The sequence below is a fragment of the Phalacrocorax aristotelis genome, chromosome 20 (assembly GCF_949628215.1).
Source record: "Phalacrocorax aristotelis chromosome 20, bGulAri2.1, whole genome shotgun sequence".
Classification (NCBI taxonomy): Eukaryota; Metazoa; Chordata; class Aves; order Suliformes; family Phalacrocoracidae; genus Phalacrocorax; species Phalacrocorax aristotelis.
This window is the reverse complement of record NC_134295.1, coordinates 6,566,469-6,582,145: the sequence shown is the minus strand read 5'-3', so window position 1 is coordinate 6,582,145 and position 15,677 is coordinate 6,566,469. Positions and strand designations below refer to the sequence as shown.

Here is a 15,677-nt window from a genome sequence, read left to right as displayed (position 1 = left end):
CGGGTGACCGGAAAGCTTTGCTTGTGCTCCAAGGCTACAGGCTTGCTTTATCATGCAGAAACCAACAGACCTGTGCTTTCCTGTGTGTGGCTAGGAAAAAAAAATTCACTGGTAATTGTATAAAGTAACTTGCAAGGGAAGTCGTGGATCGTATAAAAATGGAAATTATTTTTACTGAAGGTGCCCCAAGGCGCTTTACAGAGCAATGAATTAGATAGTGCAAAGTCACAAGCCATTGTACATCCTGCAGTAGCTCACGCTTAACCCTAGATACTTGGGCTTGACTGTATTTTATTGACTGGGCGGGAATATCGGCTGTGACTGTGAGGTTATTCCTGTACTGGCTTGGAAAGTGCCAGAGAACCATTAACTGCAGGGTTATGGAGGGTGAGCAGAGCAGGGCTGCCTCAGCGCTTCGTCCTCGCGGCAGCTGGCGTGCTGCACTGCAGCTCCAGCGAGGGGCGGGGGGCCCCGGCGCTGCGCTGTCCCGTGCGGGCAGGCGGACGCCTCCGGGAGCACCCCACGTCCTGCCGAGGGAGCCGGGGGGAGTGCAGCTCCCCCCTCTGGCAGGGCGCTTACGCGGGTGCAGCCAGGTCGGTGGCTGCTCCCGCTGCGCTGAACAGGAGGGTGCCGGCGGCTTTGCACATGACATCATGGTAGACGTGACCCCCCTCTGAAAAAGGCTGTGGAATGCCTGTAAGAGGGACCCTATAAACTCTCCCCACTCCCCATCTAGTATTTTGCTGCAAGGTGTTATCGCTTGCTGCCCTGAGCTGGAGCACAGCTGCCCCCGTGCTCGGCCCTGGTGAGGCCCCACCTCGAATGCTGGGCTCAGGTTTGGGTCCCTCGGGACAAGAAGGCCCTTGAGGGGCTGGAGCGTGTCCAGAGAAGGGCAGCGGGGCTGGGGCAGGGTCTGGAGCACAAGTGTGCTGGGGGGCAGCTGAGGGGGCTGGGGGGGTTTAGCCTGGAGAAGAGGGGGCTGAGGGGAGCCCTTCTCGCTCTCTGCAGCTGCCTGAGAGGGGCTGGAGTGAGGGGGGGGCTGGTCTCTGCTCCCAAGTCACCAGTGACAGGACGAGAGGAACCTGCCCCAAGCTACATCAGGGGAGGTTTAGGCTGGATATGAGGGAAAATGTCTTCCCTGCCAGAGCGGTCAGGCCCTGGCACAGGCTGCCCAGAGAGGTGGGGGAGTCACCGTCCCTGGGGGGGTTCAAAACACATGTAGACATGGCACTTGGGGCCATGGTTTAGGAGGCCTGGGGGTGTTGGGTTGGTGGTTGGACTTGATGATCCCAGAGGTCTTTTCCAACCTTAGTGATTCTATGATTCGATGAACTGATTGCTGGCTACTGGTCCTCAGGCACAGGCGAGAGGGCACGTGAGGTAGCCCTGTAACCCCGGGGCCTTCAGTAGAGTCCTCCATTGCTCATTTGTGTTTTAAAGCTGTCACTGTTCTAGCTGAGGCAGAAATAGGTTCCAGACTTGCCCAGAAATTTTAGCTTTTGTAGCCCCACGTCCTTTCTTTGGTCCCTCGATACAGTGCACTTGTTAAAAACCTCGAGGTCAGACTACAAATACCCCAGCATCCCCATACCGTGACCTGGAGGAGTAGGTGGCTGTTGGGGCATTCTGTGACCTGCTGCTTTTCTCCTTGTGCATTTGCAGGTGGATTTACAGTAAAAAAGAAACAGTTGTGTGTTAGATATGCTTTGGAAGTGGTGTACTGTTAATTATTTTCCCCTCTTAAAAAGGCAACCCCCTCCCCCCAAAAGATTAAAGATACTAATACTAGTAAGAAAGACAGGAGCCAAATAAGCTTTTCTTCATGAATATTTTTTAAGCTAATGTGGACCTCAGTTTGAAGTCAGCTGCTTTAAAGAGAAGGCAAAAAGCTGTAAGCAAATGGCGAACAAAAAGCTCCAAGCTAGCAGCTAGCTCGGAGAAGCACTACCTTAGGTGAGCTTCAAGGAATAATGCTTGGCATCTCCCTCTCTGAAGCTCCTGCAAACAGATGTTATAAACAGATTTTTTTTCTTTTTAAGCCAGAAAAGCATGATTAAAAAAAACTTGTTAGCTATATCGGTAATTTTTCTTGACAACTTTGTCTTAGAAATGTGCTAATTTAGGGATGAAAGTATGACAAGATAAAGAACACGAAAAGAACAGCTTGAAGTGGAAGATGGACTGTTTTTCTTCATAGATGAGGACTGGCTCATCAGAAAAAGATCCTGTAAAGTGATTTGGACATCATGCTTTCTGATGTGAAGCTATTCTTTAACCACATTAACTTCAGCGATGCTAGTAAAGATTCTGCTGTGTGCTAGTCGGGAATATCTGTGTGCGAGCTGCAGGAAGCCCTTGTCTCTCTCGCTCCAGACCGGTATCCATATGGTTTTGACAGTGTGGGTTTTGTGCAAAACCCTCTTGTGTAGAGAGAGCGTCAGTAACAGCCAAGTCCAGATAATAAAAAAATATAGCTCCTCCGTGATGTGGGGAGTTTTCATATTGTGAAGAAGGATGGGACTGTCTTGGCAATGGATAGATGGGTGGGTAGAAATCTTGTTGCTACCCTTGTATGTTCTCTCATCTTCTGGATGAGGTTCAGAGCGGGGAGGCGAATGGTCACAACAGGACCTCTGGTAGCACCACCGTGCAGATTTTATAGTGATGTGCCTGTGGCTATTAGTGGGTCTGTAAATTTATTCTTCTCCTTGCCAATAATATGGTTTTAATATAGCCCTTTTTCCTGCTATTTTACTGCCTTTTTGAGTCTGCTATTTATGCAGATCATGTGCAATTTTTAGGTTATGGGGTGTTCGTTTGAGTGCTGTATTCCCACAGAAGCAGAGAACGGCTTTACTGTGTAATGTGTTCATGGAATAACTGCTGCAGTAAAACTGGGCGAAGATAACTCAGCATTTTACTCTCAGGATCCCTGAAGTTCCTTAGAGCCTCCCTTTTGCCTGTTCCCGTTTTTAGTATGGTAATCAAAATGACTTGCTTACAGAGGGATGGGGGTCACGTGCCCAAGTTTCATATTCCACTTGGGTCAGCTTGGCTCAGACCCCCAAAGACACTAGTCCAGACCTACCACAGTAAAGGAAAAGGGGGCCCTAATGATTTTGTGGGGTCAGGATAAATCATCTGAGCTGTAAGGGAAAGATGCAGGGTACCCAGCATTGTGGGTGGTGTACAACTGTGGCTTCACTTTATTTTTAAATAATCCCTAATGCTTAGCTAAATCTTCTCCTTGTTTTCTTCTTTGTTTTAAATCTGTTTCTGTAGTGAAAAAGCAAATCGAACTGAAGTCCAGAGGGGTGAAGCTGATGCCCAGCAAGGACATCAACCAGAAGACATCAGTGTGTAAGTTTTTTGGCTCCTCCTTACGCTGTCTTGGAATAATGATCTCCTTGAACATTTCATTTGACTTTCCAGTAATCTCTAAAACTTTGTCACTCTTAAAAGTTTTAATGCTTTCCCCTCTCTTCCCTCTGCATTACTGCATCACTTCCTTCCAGTGCTCTATTCACAAGCATATACTAACTCGATAAAGTGGGAATGGAGGGGATCTGTGTGTGTGCATTTAATATATACTGTATGCTAACTGCTCAGTGACAGGCTGGGGTTCACGACTTGTTGTCTTTTAGAGTGGAAAGTGTCAAACTGCAAATGATTTTGAAAACTGACTTAATGTTACTATTGTAAAATTAGGGGTAGGGATGAGGAACCACACCAAAACCGACCTACTAGAAAATCTGCGGAGGCAATAGCAGTCTCTCTCTTTCTCTGTTTTATTTAACTGTCCCTGCAGAAAAATCATACCACTGCTGTGCAAGAGCTCAGAATGCTGGTTTTATGGTCTCCCAGTTAGTTACTCCCTTTCAGTGTGCATAGCGGTGGGTACGTTAGAGGCATGCTCAGAGCGTCACTTTGTCACCGCTGTGTTTTCCTCTTGCAGGAAGTGAATCCATTAGGTCCCTTCATCTTCACATCAGGTTCTTTGAAATCAGAAGCAAGACTCATAGTTTCTTCATGCGTATGACTCTGGAGAAACAACTGGGCTCTTAAGGGGACTCTTAAGATTAAACAGGGGATCTGAATTAACTTGAGTTTATGTTTTATATAAATTCAAATAGGAGCAGAACGTAGCATTACTTAAAATAGTTTTTAGAGGAGAGGATGTAATTGCTCATTTTGTTGCATAGTCCATTACACCCATCAAAGAGGCACCGTTTGGACATTTCACTCGCCTGAATTTTGGATGCAAAATTCAGTTCAGAAAAAATGGATGAGCTGAATTTAAAACATCACTCGCTGTCTGGCTGAAATGAAAATGGCTCACTTCTAGGCTCACAGGAGAGTGCTTGTAGTCTCCAATTTTTCAGGAGCAAGGCCCAATGAGGAATCTAAATAGTGGGATGTAAATTGCCCAAAATATCCAGAGCAGAAGATGGTGGGGCATGATTAGAGAAAATTAATTGACTTTTAAGAAAAACCCTGTATGCAACATATTCCTGGTACTATAATATATTCTTGCCAAGAATAATTTAATTGTAATAAATATTTCAGCTCACTTAACTGAGAATGAAATTCTGTTGGAAAATATTGCTAGCTTTGCTTGTGTGGGCACCGGAGGCAAAAGGATGTGTTTGGAGTGGGATTTCTGCTGTCTTGGGTGTTGGGGAACGTGGGGAAGGGAGTCTTTACCGAGTGAAAAATGTTAGCCTGGTTTGGAGTCATTAGTTTACTGTATATAAGTATTCTGAAATTGAGAATACCTGGGATTCCCGTTTCTCCTTCCTGGGAATGCCAGGCTGCTTCCCCGTAGCAGTGGTACCTGTTGCTCCTGACCGTGGTCAGCACTGTCCCTGCCCGGGGCTCCGGGGCAAGGCGCTGAAGGCTGAGCGAGAGGCAGCAACTGACCTTCCCTTTCTAGAGTGTCCTGCTCTGTCCTAGCCATGCTCCGCTCCTGAGGGCAAAAGTGTAGGACATGCCTGTTGCCTCTGCCCAGTTCATCCTCACCCAACGAGAGCAGGCTCCAGTCTTCAAAGCTGTCAGTTCAGCATCTTGTGTAGTGCTAATCTTGTCATATTTGATAAGGCAAAACAGAGCGTAGGAAGGCAGCTTAGCCTGAAAGCTATTAAGCTATAATAATATAGATGGTGATAGTACTGTGGCCCAAATTCCCTTCCGTCACCAGCACGGTGCTGGCCACAACCCTCGTGCCTTCAGCCCCTTCCGTGTACGCTGCTCTCAGCAAGGTCTGGATTGTAAACCCAGATTAACCTCTATCTTGCACAGCCTTCTGCTTGTCACACTTCTGTCACAGTAAATTTTCAACTTCAGAAATGCTGATTCCGGAGGAGATGTCTTCAGAAAATGGTTCATTTTCAGAAAATGGAGCCCAAAATGTTATCTTCTTCTTCCCTTGCTTTTTCTGATTTGCATGGCTAGCCATGCGCCTTCTCTGGATCTTCCATGAGCTTGTGGGTCTGCGTGTGCATCGGAGATAGTTATAATACAGGTGGGACAGGCTGATTAAAGATCTGTGAAGTATGCTGCTGTCGCTCTTATTTCATCTGGCTCAAATATCAGAAATTTAGAAATTCCTGTGTCCCTCGGTAGTAGCTAGAGCTATGCCGTGCTTTATTTTCAAAAGCTTTCTTACCAGCACTGCTTTCTGGTGCTTTTTGCACCTGTCCTCAAATTTTTCCCTTGAGGGATATGTGGCCACGTAAGGCAGCTTGCAGCGATGTGCCGAACACCCTGCAGGGCTTTCAGAGGATTTCTGTTCTGCTGGACGGACCTTGTCGTTGGCTGCCAAATCCTGCCTGGCCAGATTAAAGCCTGTGTGTTTCATGTGTCTGAATGGAGGCAAAATGTAGTCATGTAACTAACAGCTGTTGGTACTATTTCAGAAAAAGAATATATAAAAATATGGAATTTTGGGGGGAGGTGCTGATTGTGTTCGGTTGCAGTCAAACATGTTTATTTGAAGTTGCAATCAAGTGCCTTGTGCTGCTCACCATCCCTAAAATTAATGGGACATCTTACTTTAATCATTCTTAGAGGAAAGATAATATAGCTCTGGAGAATAAGGTGTAAGAAATAGTTTTAAATTTTAGATTGCATTTAGGAGATTATATCTTTTACTGCGTGCGGTATATAAACGTGTATATTCCGTGTTCACACAGTGGGAAAAACATGGTACTTTGCTTTTACAAAACAGCATCAAAGTTGCTTTTCTGACCTTTGAATGACCCAAAAATGCACTGCTGGAGATTATTGGAAGGGCTCGTATGAAGCAGTTAAGTTCTGTGTGTATTCAGACTTGTCAAAATCTATTTTAAATGTACAAACGCAAAGTCATTTTGGAAGCATTGACCGGTTTTAGGTCTCAGCCACATATATGGAAGCTTCTAGATGTTCTCAGCATTGCAGCAAGCCTGCTTTCTGCGTCAGACGTTGAGGTGCGAGTGTGCATCCGTGGGTCCCTGCCGTACTGCACCAGCAGAGTCCTGAGCAGCAGAGGAGCCAGCCCTGGGTTTCCAGCACTAGGCAGCACAGCTTTGAAAAGCTGTGTTTGATTTAAGTAGGGCATGCTGCAAACACGGTCTTTCCAAATGGTCTTTAAAATCTGAACGTCTGTAAATGTTTTTGAACTCGCATGCTTCTGAACTATTCTGAGATAGCAACAAGGTGTGGAATATGGGTTCAGAATTCCCCAAGTAAATAATTCCCAGCTGGAAGCAGTCCTCTCCAGTGGTAGGGCCTCACAGCCCAGGTCCGTGCCCTTCTCACACCCGCGTATTGCTAGACACGTGAGTATTTGGTGCCTGGATCAGTATCATGAGGTTCTGGAAATGCTTGACGTGTGGTTGCCGGGTGCTGAAGGACCTTGCTGGATCCAAAAGGCAGTGAGCACTTCCTTGGGGTGAGCACGCTGTCAGTAGGCCAGCTCTCCGGCTGTTGGGGCTGGGTTTGTAACCCATTAACTTGACCGGGTGGTTGCATGGAGTAACTGCAAGCCTTAGTGTGATCCTAAAGATTAACCTTCTTAAAACAACTAATTACTGCTACAGTCCTTCCTTCCCCACCCCCCCATGCCAGTAGAAAAGCTCCCTTGCTTTCACTGTATTTCTCATGCTGAGAAATGTTGAGTCTTTGTAAAACCTTTCTGGATGCTGCTTGATTTTGTAGTTCATACTTCGCATTCCTAAATTCAATAAAAAATTGTCCCTTGGGAATCTATCAGTGAACTTTCTTCATTAACACAGGGAGATACAGGGAACTAAAGAAGGTTTTCAGTTCTTTTAACAGATGGAGTAAATTATTGTGGCAAACAGAGCAACCATAACTGGCGGTTATTGAATACACGATGAGAAGGAAGTTGTTGGAAAAAATCAGGAGGACAATGAAGGGGTGGAAGACTAGTTCCGTGGTTTCGGGGAGAGAATCCTTGAGCCTATAATGTAGAAATTGAACAGTTCATCACCGTTTTTAAGATCTATTGTTTTCCTGGTAACCTTGAAGAATTCATTTTGGAGTGCTACAGCCCCGGCATAGATCAGCCGAACCTTCAGGAAGATGAACACAGTACTGACAGCAAGTTCTCAGCATAACAAATATGGTTTATAACCTTTGATTTAGTTATGGTCGTGTGTGTGTTTAGAACAAAAATTTCTATAAGGGACCATCTAATCCATCCTCTCCTTTTCTTTTGTTCTGTTTTCTGTTTAAAATGTCCCAGCTCTCATGATATGGAGATTATCTTTCCTTTCCCCCTTGCTCTGTTTTACCTCTTTTCTGGTTTACCTCCATGTGTTACAAAGATGATAATAAAATGCTAGCTAACAAGGGAAGAACTGGTTTTAGTCACCAGAAACGTGATTGATAAGGAACAACCTGCCCGCTGGCGCCTGTGGGTTTTGCTGGTCATCTGTAGCCTTGCTTCCTCCTGAAGCTGTGAATCAGGGGCTTCAAGGTTCGCTGTCGTCTGATGTGGGACGTAACAAATGGCTGCGATACCAGTGCAGAGTAACTAACACGGGCGAGAAAGATGCTGTCTGGATAGTCTTTTGACCGTGGCAGAAAGAATTTGATGTGGAAAGGCAATCTGGTAATCCACTCTGCAAGGAAGAGCGTACAAGTGTTTGACTGCAGACGTGTCTGCAGAAGCTGGTTTTGTGCATGTGGACTTTATAGGCATATCTCGTTTAGTGGGGTTTTACTCTGGAGAAGGTATAGATGAGAAATCTTAGCACTTTTCCTTAAATACCATATGGACTTGTGACATACAACCCAGTTTGTACACTCTATCCCACCGTTAATTTTACTTTGTTTGGAGATATCTGTACACACAGTCGTATTTGCGTAGGCAGGTAGTGATTTAGGAAACCTGAGGATGACGGTGTCTCTGTTGAGCTGACCTTTCGTTTCTCAGAAGCAGCTTATCACTTCAGGCACTAGCAGAAGGGCTCTCGGAAGCTGGTGCTTTCATTTGCAGAAGGATCACCGAATTATTTTGCATCTCTCAGGCCTGCTGGAGATACCTGCTCCTGGAGCAGGGTTTTGTTGTGGCTGCTTCAGTATCAGGGCACAGTTGCTGAAAATATCAGAGACGAATCCCTTCTGTGGGCGGGGGCTCCCTTCCTTCTGACTCTGGTGTACGTTCAGAATCATCAAAATCTGTGAAAGCTGGCAGCAAGGCTTTGTCGCTACAAAACGCAGCCATCAAAAGAGACCATGTGCTGCTTTCATGCTTCTGTCTCTTGCTGGTGTCTCTGCTTGTCCACACGACTGAGCTTTCCGTGAGGTTATGAATATGCAGAAGAGGGAACGCAATCTCTCAGGAGGCTGGTTTCCTATAAAGCCATATCTTGCTTCCTCTTTTGCCCTCAAACGCATGGAGGAGACTGTGGAGCACCATAGCGTCGCGCCGAAACAGGGAGCCCTGTGCAGGGGCTGTGCCGGAGGAGGGCGGCAGGGACAGCCCCGGCCCTGGGGTCCGGCGGCGCGGCAGCCGTGCTCAGCGCGGGGGGCTGGTGCCAGCACCGCGGGCTGGGAGGTGGCGTGGGGAGGGAAGCCGGGAGGCACAAAGGCCCCTTGGGAATTGCCGGGGATGGGATGAGTTGTTAGTGCCTAGCGCTGAGGAGGAGGTCAGAAGCTGTAACGCCTTCAGCGTAGGTAGCCAGCAGTTCGGTGTAGGTGCGCAAATGAAAGCCCCGCACCAGTGGGAGCAGAGTGATCCGCCTGTCCTTTTAGGAACGGTGTTACATCTCCCGGCTGTAGTGCCTGACTGCGCACGGTGTGATTAACCAATGCATAATTACCATATCTGATGGTCGTGCCTTTTTGTGCGCTCATGCTGTGCAGCCTGTGTTTGTGTAGACACTCCATGTGCTTATCTTCCGATGTCAATATTTACGTGCACGCACCTCCATATCTTTCACCCTGTCTGGTGCCATGCAGGCCTCAAATTGTTGAACCAACGTGTCTGGTGTGAGAAACATGCTTTTGTCACCGCGCTATCATCCATTTGGCAGTGGTCTTTGGGGCACTGTACTAACGCAGTGTGTCCTGAAGCATGACTGAGGGGTTTTCCATTAATCTAGTGTCAGGCAGAGGTCGAACGGAACCATGCTCGCTTAAGATTCATGCTTTGCTCCTTCAGCCTCAACGCCAAGAAGGGTTTATTTTCTTTGCGTCCTTCCCTTTGTGAAACAAGAAAACTGAGTCACATAAACTTCTCAACTCCGTGACAAAACTGCCCCTTTGTCCCATATTATCGTGCATTTTGGTAGTTGCTGGAATTCAAAATGGAAATCAGCATATTTCCAGATCTCATCTCATCCTTGTCGGGAGCCAGCCAGGTTTTATCCACCTCAGATCAACGCTCGAATGCTTGTTTGCGCCACTTGACAGACTGCGGGGGGGTGGGGAAGGTGGGCGCGGGGAGATAGAGAATGAAGTTTGAAGGTGTTTAATCAGTGCTGATCACCACTTCATAGATTTCATGTTTGTTGGCAGTTACATTAAGGTTGCTCCATAAAATTTTTCATATTCAAACTAAATTACTTGCTTTAAAGTGCTAGACTTGCATTTCCCTCTCCTTTCTCCCTTTTGTTCTGTGCTTGGTTTTTTTCCCTGGGATCATACACCTACCTTCCCATTGAGTTGTTTCCTTTCGCTGGCAGTGCTCAGACGGGTTTGGAGGGGCGGCAGGCTGTCACCTGGTCGTGTCGCAGGTGGCCAGTTTAATCACAGGCTTTGGAAATGGGCTGTTTAATTGATGTAATTTTGCAGGATGAAAAAAAAACTCTTTTCAAAGATACTTCTGTAGCGGAACGGAGGGAAAACCACATCCCTAGCTGGCATTTCCTAGAAAATGCTTTGATGTATAAACTGAGCTGAAATGATTCCAGTCACATTTGTTTCTAAATCTGTTTTTTTCTAAACAAAATGGAACACGTTCAGGTTTTCGAGCTACCGATTGCCATTTTTCTCTCCACGTTCACCAAGACAGTTGATGAAAGAATGTTTCTTTTGCTATTCTGTCTCTGTATGTGCTGTTTTTGCTTTGTAGTAACTCAGGTTGGTGTGTCCCAGGGACATAATATGTGTCCAGACCCTGGGATTCCAGAGAGAGGCAAAAGAATAGGCAACGATTTTAGGTAAGAATCTTTTACGTGCATGTTTATGCCTGCTGCAAAGCTGCTGTCTGTAACCATTGTGTGTGCTCCTTGGCGTTACGTAGTCTGTTTTTAGAGACCATCTGCACACCTCTAAATGTGTTACGTCTGAAAAGCTTGCTGAGACTAGTGATGTAGAACAAGTGCGTATAAATGTGCACGTGTGTGCTTGGGAGACTGTGCCCCAGATGAGGATCTGCGACGATCTCTCAGTATTTCTTTTCACAACGTGGGCGTTTAGCCAGGCTTGTATAATCCATGCCTGTTGTCGTTCCCCCCTCCAGTTAAGTGCAGAAAGAGCTGTCTTAAACAGCAAAAAAATCACTTCTCAAATTAGCTTAAGTCACAGCATGGCCCTGCCCCTAGTGAATTTGAGGTGGCTTCCCCAAGCACTGGCACAGTTCTTTGTCAGTAAAGACATGGTGGTAGACAAAGTTTAAAACAATGCTGTTATTTCCTTGTAGTTGCTAGTGTTCATTGAAAGTGTGCAGGAATGAATCAGCGTGCTGTTTGCAATAGTGAATCAATATTTAATCTTACTTTGTTGTCGATGGCTGTTTTGTTCACTAGAAGAGTCTTTCAATTTAACCGGAGTCTATCAAATTCTCCTAAAATCCAGAAAAATGGATTGGAGGGGTGAGGGTGGAGGAAAGGGAATTCCCCATAGTCCCTAAACGCCATAGGATAAATTCTCAGCTCCTGTAAACTGGCATTGTGTCGCTTCAGTGAATAAGGCAGCGTTGGCTTAAACCAGCAAATGATCTGAATCCGAAATGATAGAATAAAGGACAAATTTTTCAGTAGTAGATAAAGGTTTAGATTTGTTGGGTTTTTTTTTTTCTCCTTTGCAAGAATGCTGAGCATGTCATCTCTTGGGGCTGAGTCTGTGCTCCCGCACTGAATAAAATGCCCACTGAAGTTGCATTGAAAGACTCAAATCTGTTCTTGGACTATCAGCACCTCAGGCAAAGAGTGCCCAGCACGAGCAAATGCATGAGGCGAAAGGTTGCCCCTCATTCATTTCTGCTGTTGCCTGGAGGGCCAGTGAACTCCCTCTGTTCACAATTTGGCAAATCACTGGGATAATAAAAAGTAAGTGACAAACCTGTTGCTGCAGAAGTGTCTCGGTTGCTAACTTCTCCCTTTGTTCTGTCCGCTAGGCTGGGCTCCAGCATCCAGTTCACCTGTAACGAGGGCTATGATTTACAAGGCTCCAAAAGCATCACCTGTAAGAGAGTGAGCGACATAATTGTCGCATGGAGTGACCACAGGCCAGTGTGCAGAGGTGAGAAGACACAAAAATCTGAGTTATTAGGACTCATGAGAGAACCCCGCTCCTTAATGCCTCCTTCCTGCATCACCCATTCTGCCCTCAAGTTTGTCATCGCTCGGTTAGGATCCCGCGGCTGGTTCTTAACCGCAGCCCGCTGTGTGGCCCACGGTGCAGATGTGCTTTCCAGACCCTGCCTCGGGCAAGGGCCACGGCCAGAAGAGCCCCGTCTCGATGCTCGCGGCCTGTTGGGAAACTTGGCTCTCTACTGCCGCGTGCTCAGCACTGCCCTGGGCACGCTCGTGCTCCTGCAAATGGGAGCTTGGTCCTGCCAGCTTCGGGGTCAAAAGTCAATGGGATCTTCATTCTTTTCTAACGGTGATTGTTTTCTGGCTGAGTGAGAGTAATATGGTTCAGGTTTTTCAGTCTTTTCAGCGCAAGCCTGAGAAAGAAACCTTTGCTTGGTTCTCATGCAATTTTTTGAACCCAGAAATGCAGGTTTAAGGAAAAACATCTGCTCCTGCTGCATAATGAAACTAATAAAGCTCTTTCCTTTAACTGTGGAGCCTTACAAGCTATTAGCTCTGGACCAAACAGGTTATATTTGTGTCCTTCATACCCTGTACTACGTCCTCATCTCTTCACATGCTTTCTGTCCCCTTCTGTTCTCTCTATTCCAGGTGTTTCTTTTTATGGGATAAGGAGGAGAGGGGAGAAAAAGTGAAAGCCTGAAACAAGATCTGGAAAAGCTAAGACGGAGGGAGAGTCTGTTAAATGGAACTTGGTGCTAGTAGGCAGCGATGTGGGATTACTTAGACTGTGCTTCCCCACTAGCCCGATCCTGATTATCCCGTGGCCCAGCCACGAGCCAGCAGCAAACGGAGTTCTCTTTCAGTGGGGAAAAAAACCTCATGCCCATTTTGCCCTTGGCCATTTTGTTTTCATTCCCTCTCTGCCTCTAAAAAGTGGCATGCATAATTGAGATATTTGTAATGCTAATAATGAACAACTTGTAATATTTTAAATTAAATCCCTTTAAAGCTCTTAAAGTTATAAATTGGTATTTTTTCAGTTCTTTTTTCTTTAATTTCATCTGCAGATTTTTTTCAAGGCTTTGGAAACCCATCTAATTCTTGAAACAAGCCTCGAATAAATTGAATCAGTGTAAGAGGATATTTGGCATAAATATGTGACACTATAAAGGAAACTTACGGCGTCCTCTTGCAAGAGATAAGAAGGGATTTGCCTGCATTATTATGATTCTGTGAATCAACTTAGGGTTTTTTAACTGCTAACTTTTTGGGGTTTTTTTTTCCTTTTTGAAAAAGTTTCCCATTTGCTTTTTATTTCAGCTTTAAACCACTTTTTTCTGTTTGTTCCATTTTGTTATCGGGCACTGAGTTTTTTTCAAGTTGCAGAAATCTGGAGCCTGGTGAGCCAGCTTTTAACCCCCTGGACCGGACTGATCTCTAATACCCAGGGATCAAATGTCTTCCCACTGTTGGGAGACTGTTTTTCAGCTTCCCCATCTCCAGCGGTTTCCCTCTGGGGCCTGGGGAGACTTGCTTAATCCCGTTGTGCTCCTGTTGCCCGCTTTTAAAATGGGAATAACAGGCTCTACCTTTTTTTCTGTAGGGCAGGCTGGGACGTGTGTAACGGTCTCCGGGAGGGGGTCGTGTGGGAGGGGGCAGGCGGCTTCTCGGTGTTCCTCATGTTCCGTTGTGGCCACTTGTGCAGTGAAAGAGTTTGGCCAGGAGGTCGTTTTCTGTGCTTTATTGCTGTTTGGAGTGGGGAAAAAACCCTTGCAGATGCCACATGTGCAAATATGGCTCCTTTGAGATTTGAGATAAATTAATCCTGAGGATCCGTCACCACAGCGGAGGCAGTTCCAAAACCAGGACGCTGTTCTTCACTTTTTCTGGTTAAGAATTACATGAAAGGAATACCAGAGGCAAATATTTCCCCACTGGAGCACTTTTCAGCTTCTACTTTGCCAAAGGTGTTTTTAAGATACAAAATTGAGCTGCCATCTTGGTTCTGAGTCCACAGTCGTACCAGAATGAAGTCAGCCCCTACATAATAAATGCAGCGCAGTATTTTTTTGACCTGCAGTGAAGAATGGAAATACAGTCTTCTGGGGATATTAAAAAGGAACCACATCTTCCATGTAGTTGCTTTTATTGTCCTGGATATGAAAGTATTTCTGTGAGGGCTTTAATATAGTGAAAAAGAAATAAAATCAGTCTGAGCACTAGAGAATGGGTTGCTGTTGGTTGGTCTGGTGGCCCATCTGTTTGATAGCCCCTGGAAACACCCCACTCATCTAGTCATCGCAGACAAATCCTCCTTCTCTGATGTTACCTGGGAAAAAAATGAATCTTTTGGTTAGTGAAAACAACACAGAGCAGCACTTCTCCCCCACTTCCATACTGTCTGCATCTCTACTTCTCTCTCCTCCATAAACAAAGAACACGGTATACATCCCAAAGCTCAGAGACCTCACTCCCGCATCTCTCTTGTTTTTCTCTTCACAGCTAGGATGTGTGATACGTACCTTCGTGGTCCCAGTGGTGTGATAACTTCTCCCAACTACCCGGTACAGTACGATAACAACGCCTACTGCGTGTGGGTCATCACTGCGCTCAATCCAGCCAAGGTGGGTCCCGGAGGCGCGTCTCCGCGTCGTTACTTCAGAGCCGTAGTTGAAATGTTGTATAGCCGTGCTTCTTCAGAGGACTACTCTCTGATATTTCTGATGTTGTAGCCCCCTCTCCCCGCAGACTTCTTCCACGTGTTTCTCAACCATCTTTAAAGACCGCAACACATCACATTCCCTCTCTGCTGAAAATTCATTTTGTTAAAGGATGTAATTAAAAGTGAATGTAATTATTTTTAATCAAAACCTCTTTGATATCTTGGCGTGAATGGTGGTGAAATGCCAGACAGCTTAGCGAAGCATCTCATTAAGGCAGCTCTCAGTTGGGGCAGGAAGGCTGTGCCAGGAATGCTGATTTTTCACTTCCTTTTGGCTGGTAGCTGGCCCCTGACCAACGGGGATTTCAGCCCCTAAAGGGCAGAGGGCAGGTGAGGAGGGATGTATGGGTCTATCTACTGCTTTTTATGCAGTATTGTAAATTTATAAACAAGGCCTTTCTGTGCTCGCTGAGGTTTGGAAGAGGGGAGGTTGGTGGGGGTTTTTTGTCCCCGCTGGTCGCCATGTGTGAGTCAAGTCTGTTGTCGCTGATCACGTAGAGAACAAGGCTTGACGGCCTTGGCCTTTGAGGTCGGGTCCTTTCCATTTTCCACTGGCTCAGGCAGGGCAATGCTCAGTGCCTCGCAGCTTTTTCTAGCCCTGCAAACTCAGCCTGTTCCTCTCCTCCAGATCCGTATGGGAACAGAAGAAGAACAACTGCATTGCTGTGTGGCTCATAAGACACTTTTTGAGGCATTGTTCGCAGTCTTTGCTCTTGGAAGACAAGTTTCATTCTTTCTAGTATCTGGGTTCCTACTAACATCATCTCCATTAGCTCAAGAGCAAATCTTGCGTGCCGAGTCACTGAGCTCATATGCTTATTCCGCCGGTTGTGCCTTGGGCCTTGCCTCTAGACAGTCCTGCGTTTTGGCACTCTGCCTTTGCCGCTGATCCAAGGGGGGCATTTCGCAAACGTGTTAGTATCCCAGGATCTCATCTCTTGCTAGGAGTTGTTACGGTCCGTAGA

General features: G+C 46.2%; 1 protein-coding gene across 2 annotated transcripts in view; it reads left to right on the top strand.

Annotated features, from left to right (window-relative positions):
* CSMD2 (CUB and Sushi multiple domains 2) overlaps positions 1-15,677 on the top strand; it is a 351,736-nt gene that overhangs the window by 184,359 nt on the left and 151,700 nt on the right. Inside the window, exons 8-11 of one of the 2 annotated variants that reach the window (XM_075115030.1) lie at positions 3,283-3,360; positions 10,583-10,670; positions 11,849-11,973; positions 14,493-14,614. In XM_075115030.1, the coding sequence (XP_074971131.1) occupies positions 3,283-3,360; positions 10,583-10,670; positions 11,849-11,973; positions 14,493-14,614 (413 nt within the window). The remainder of the gene's footprint in view (positions 1-3,282; positions 3,361-10,582; positions 10,671-11,848; positions 11,974-14,492; positions 14,615-15,677) is intronic. The other variant, XM_075115031.1, reaches the window with a different exon arrangement.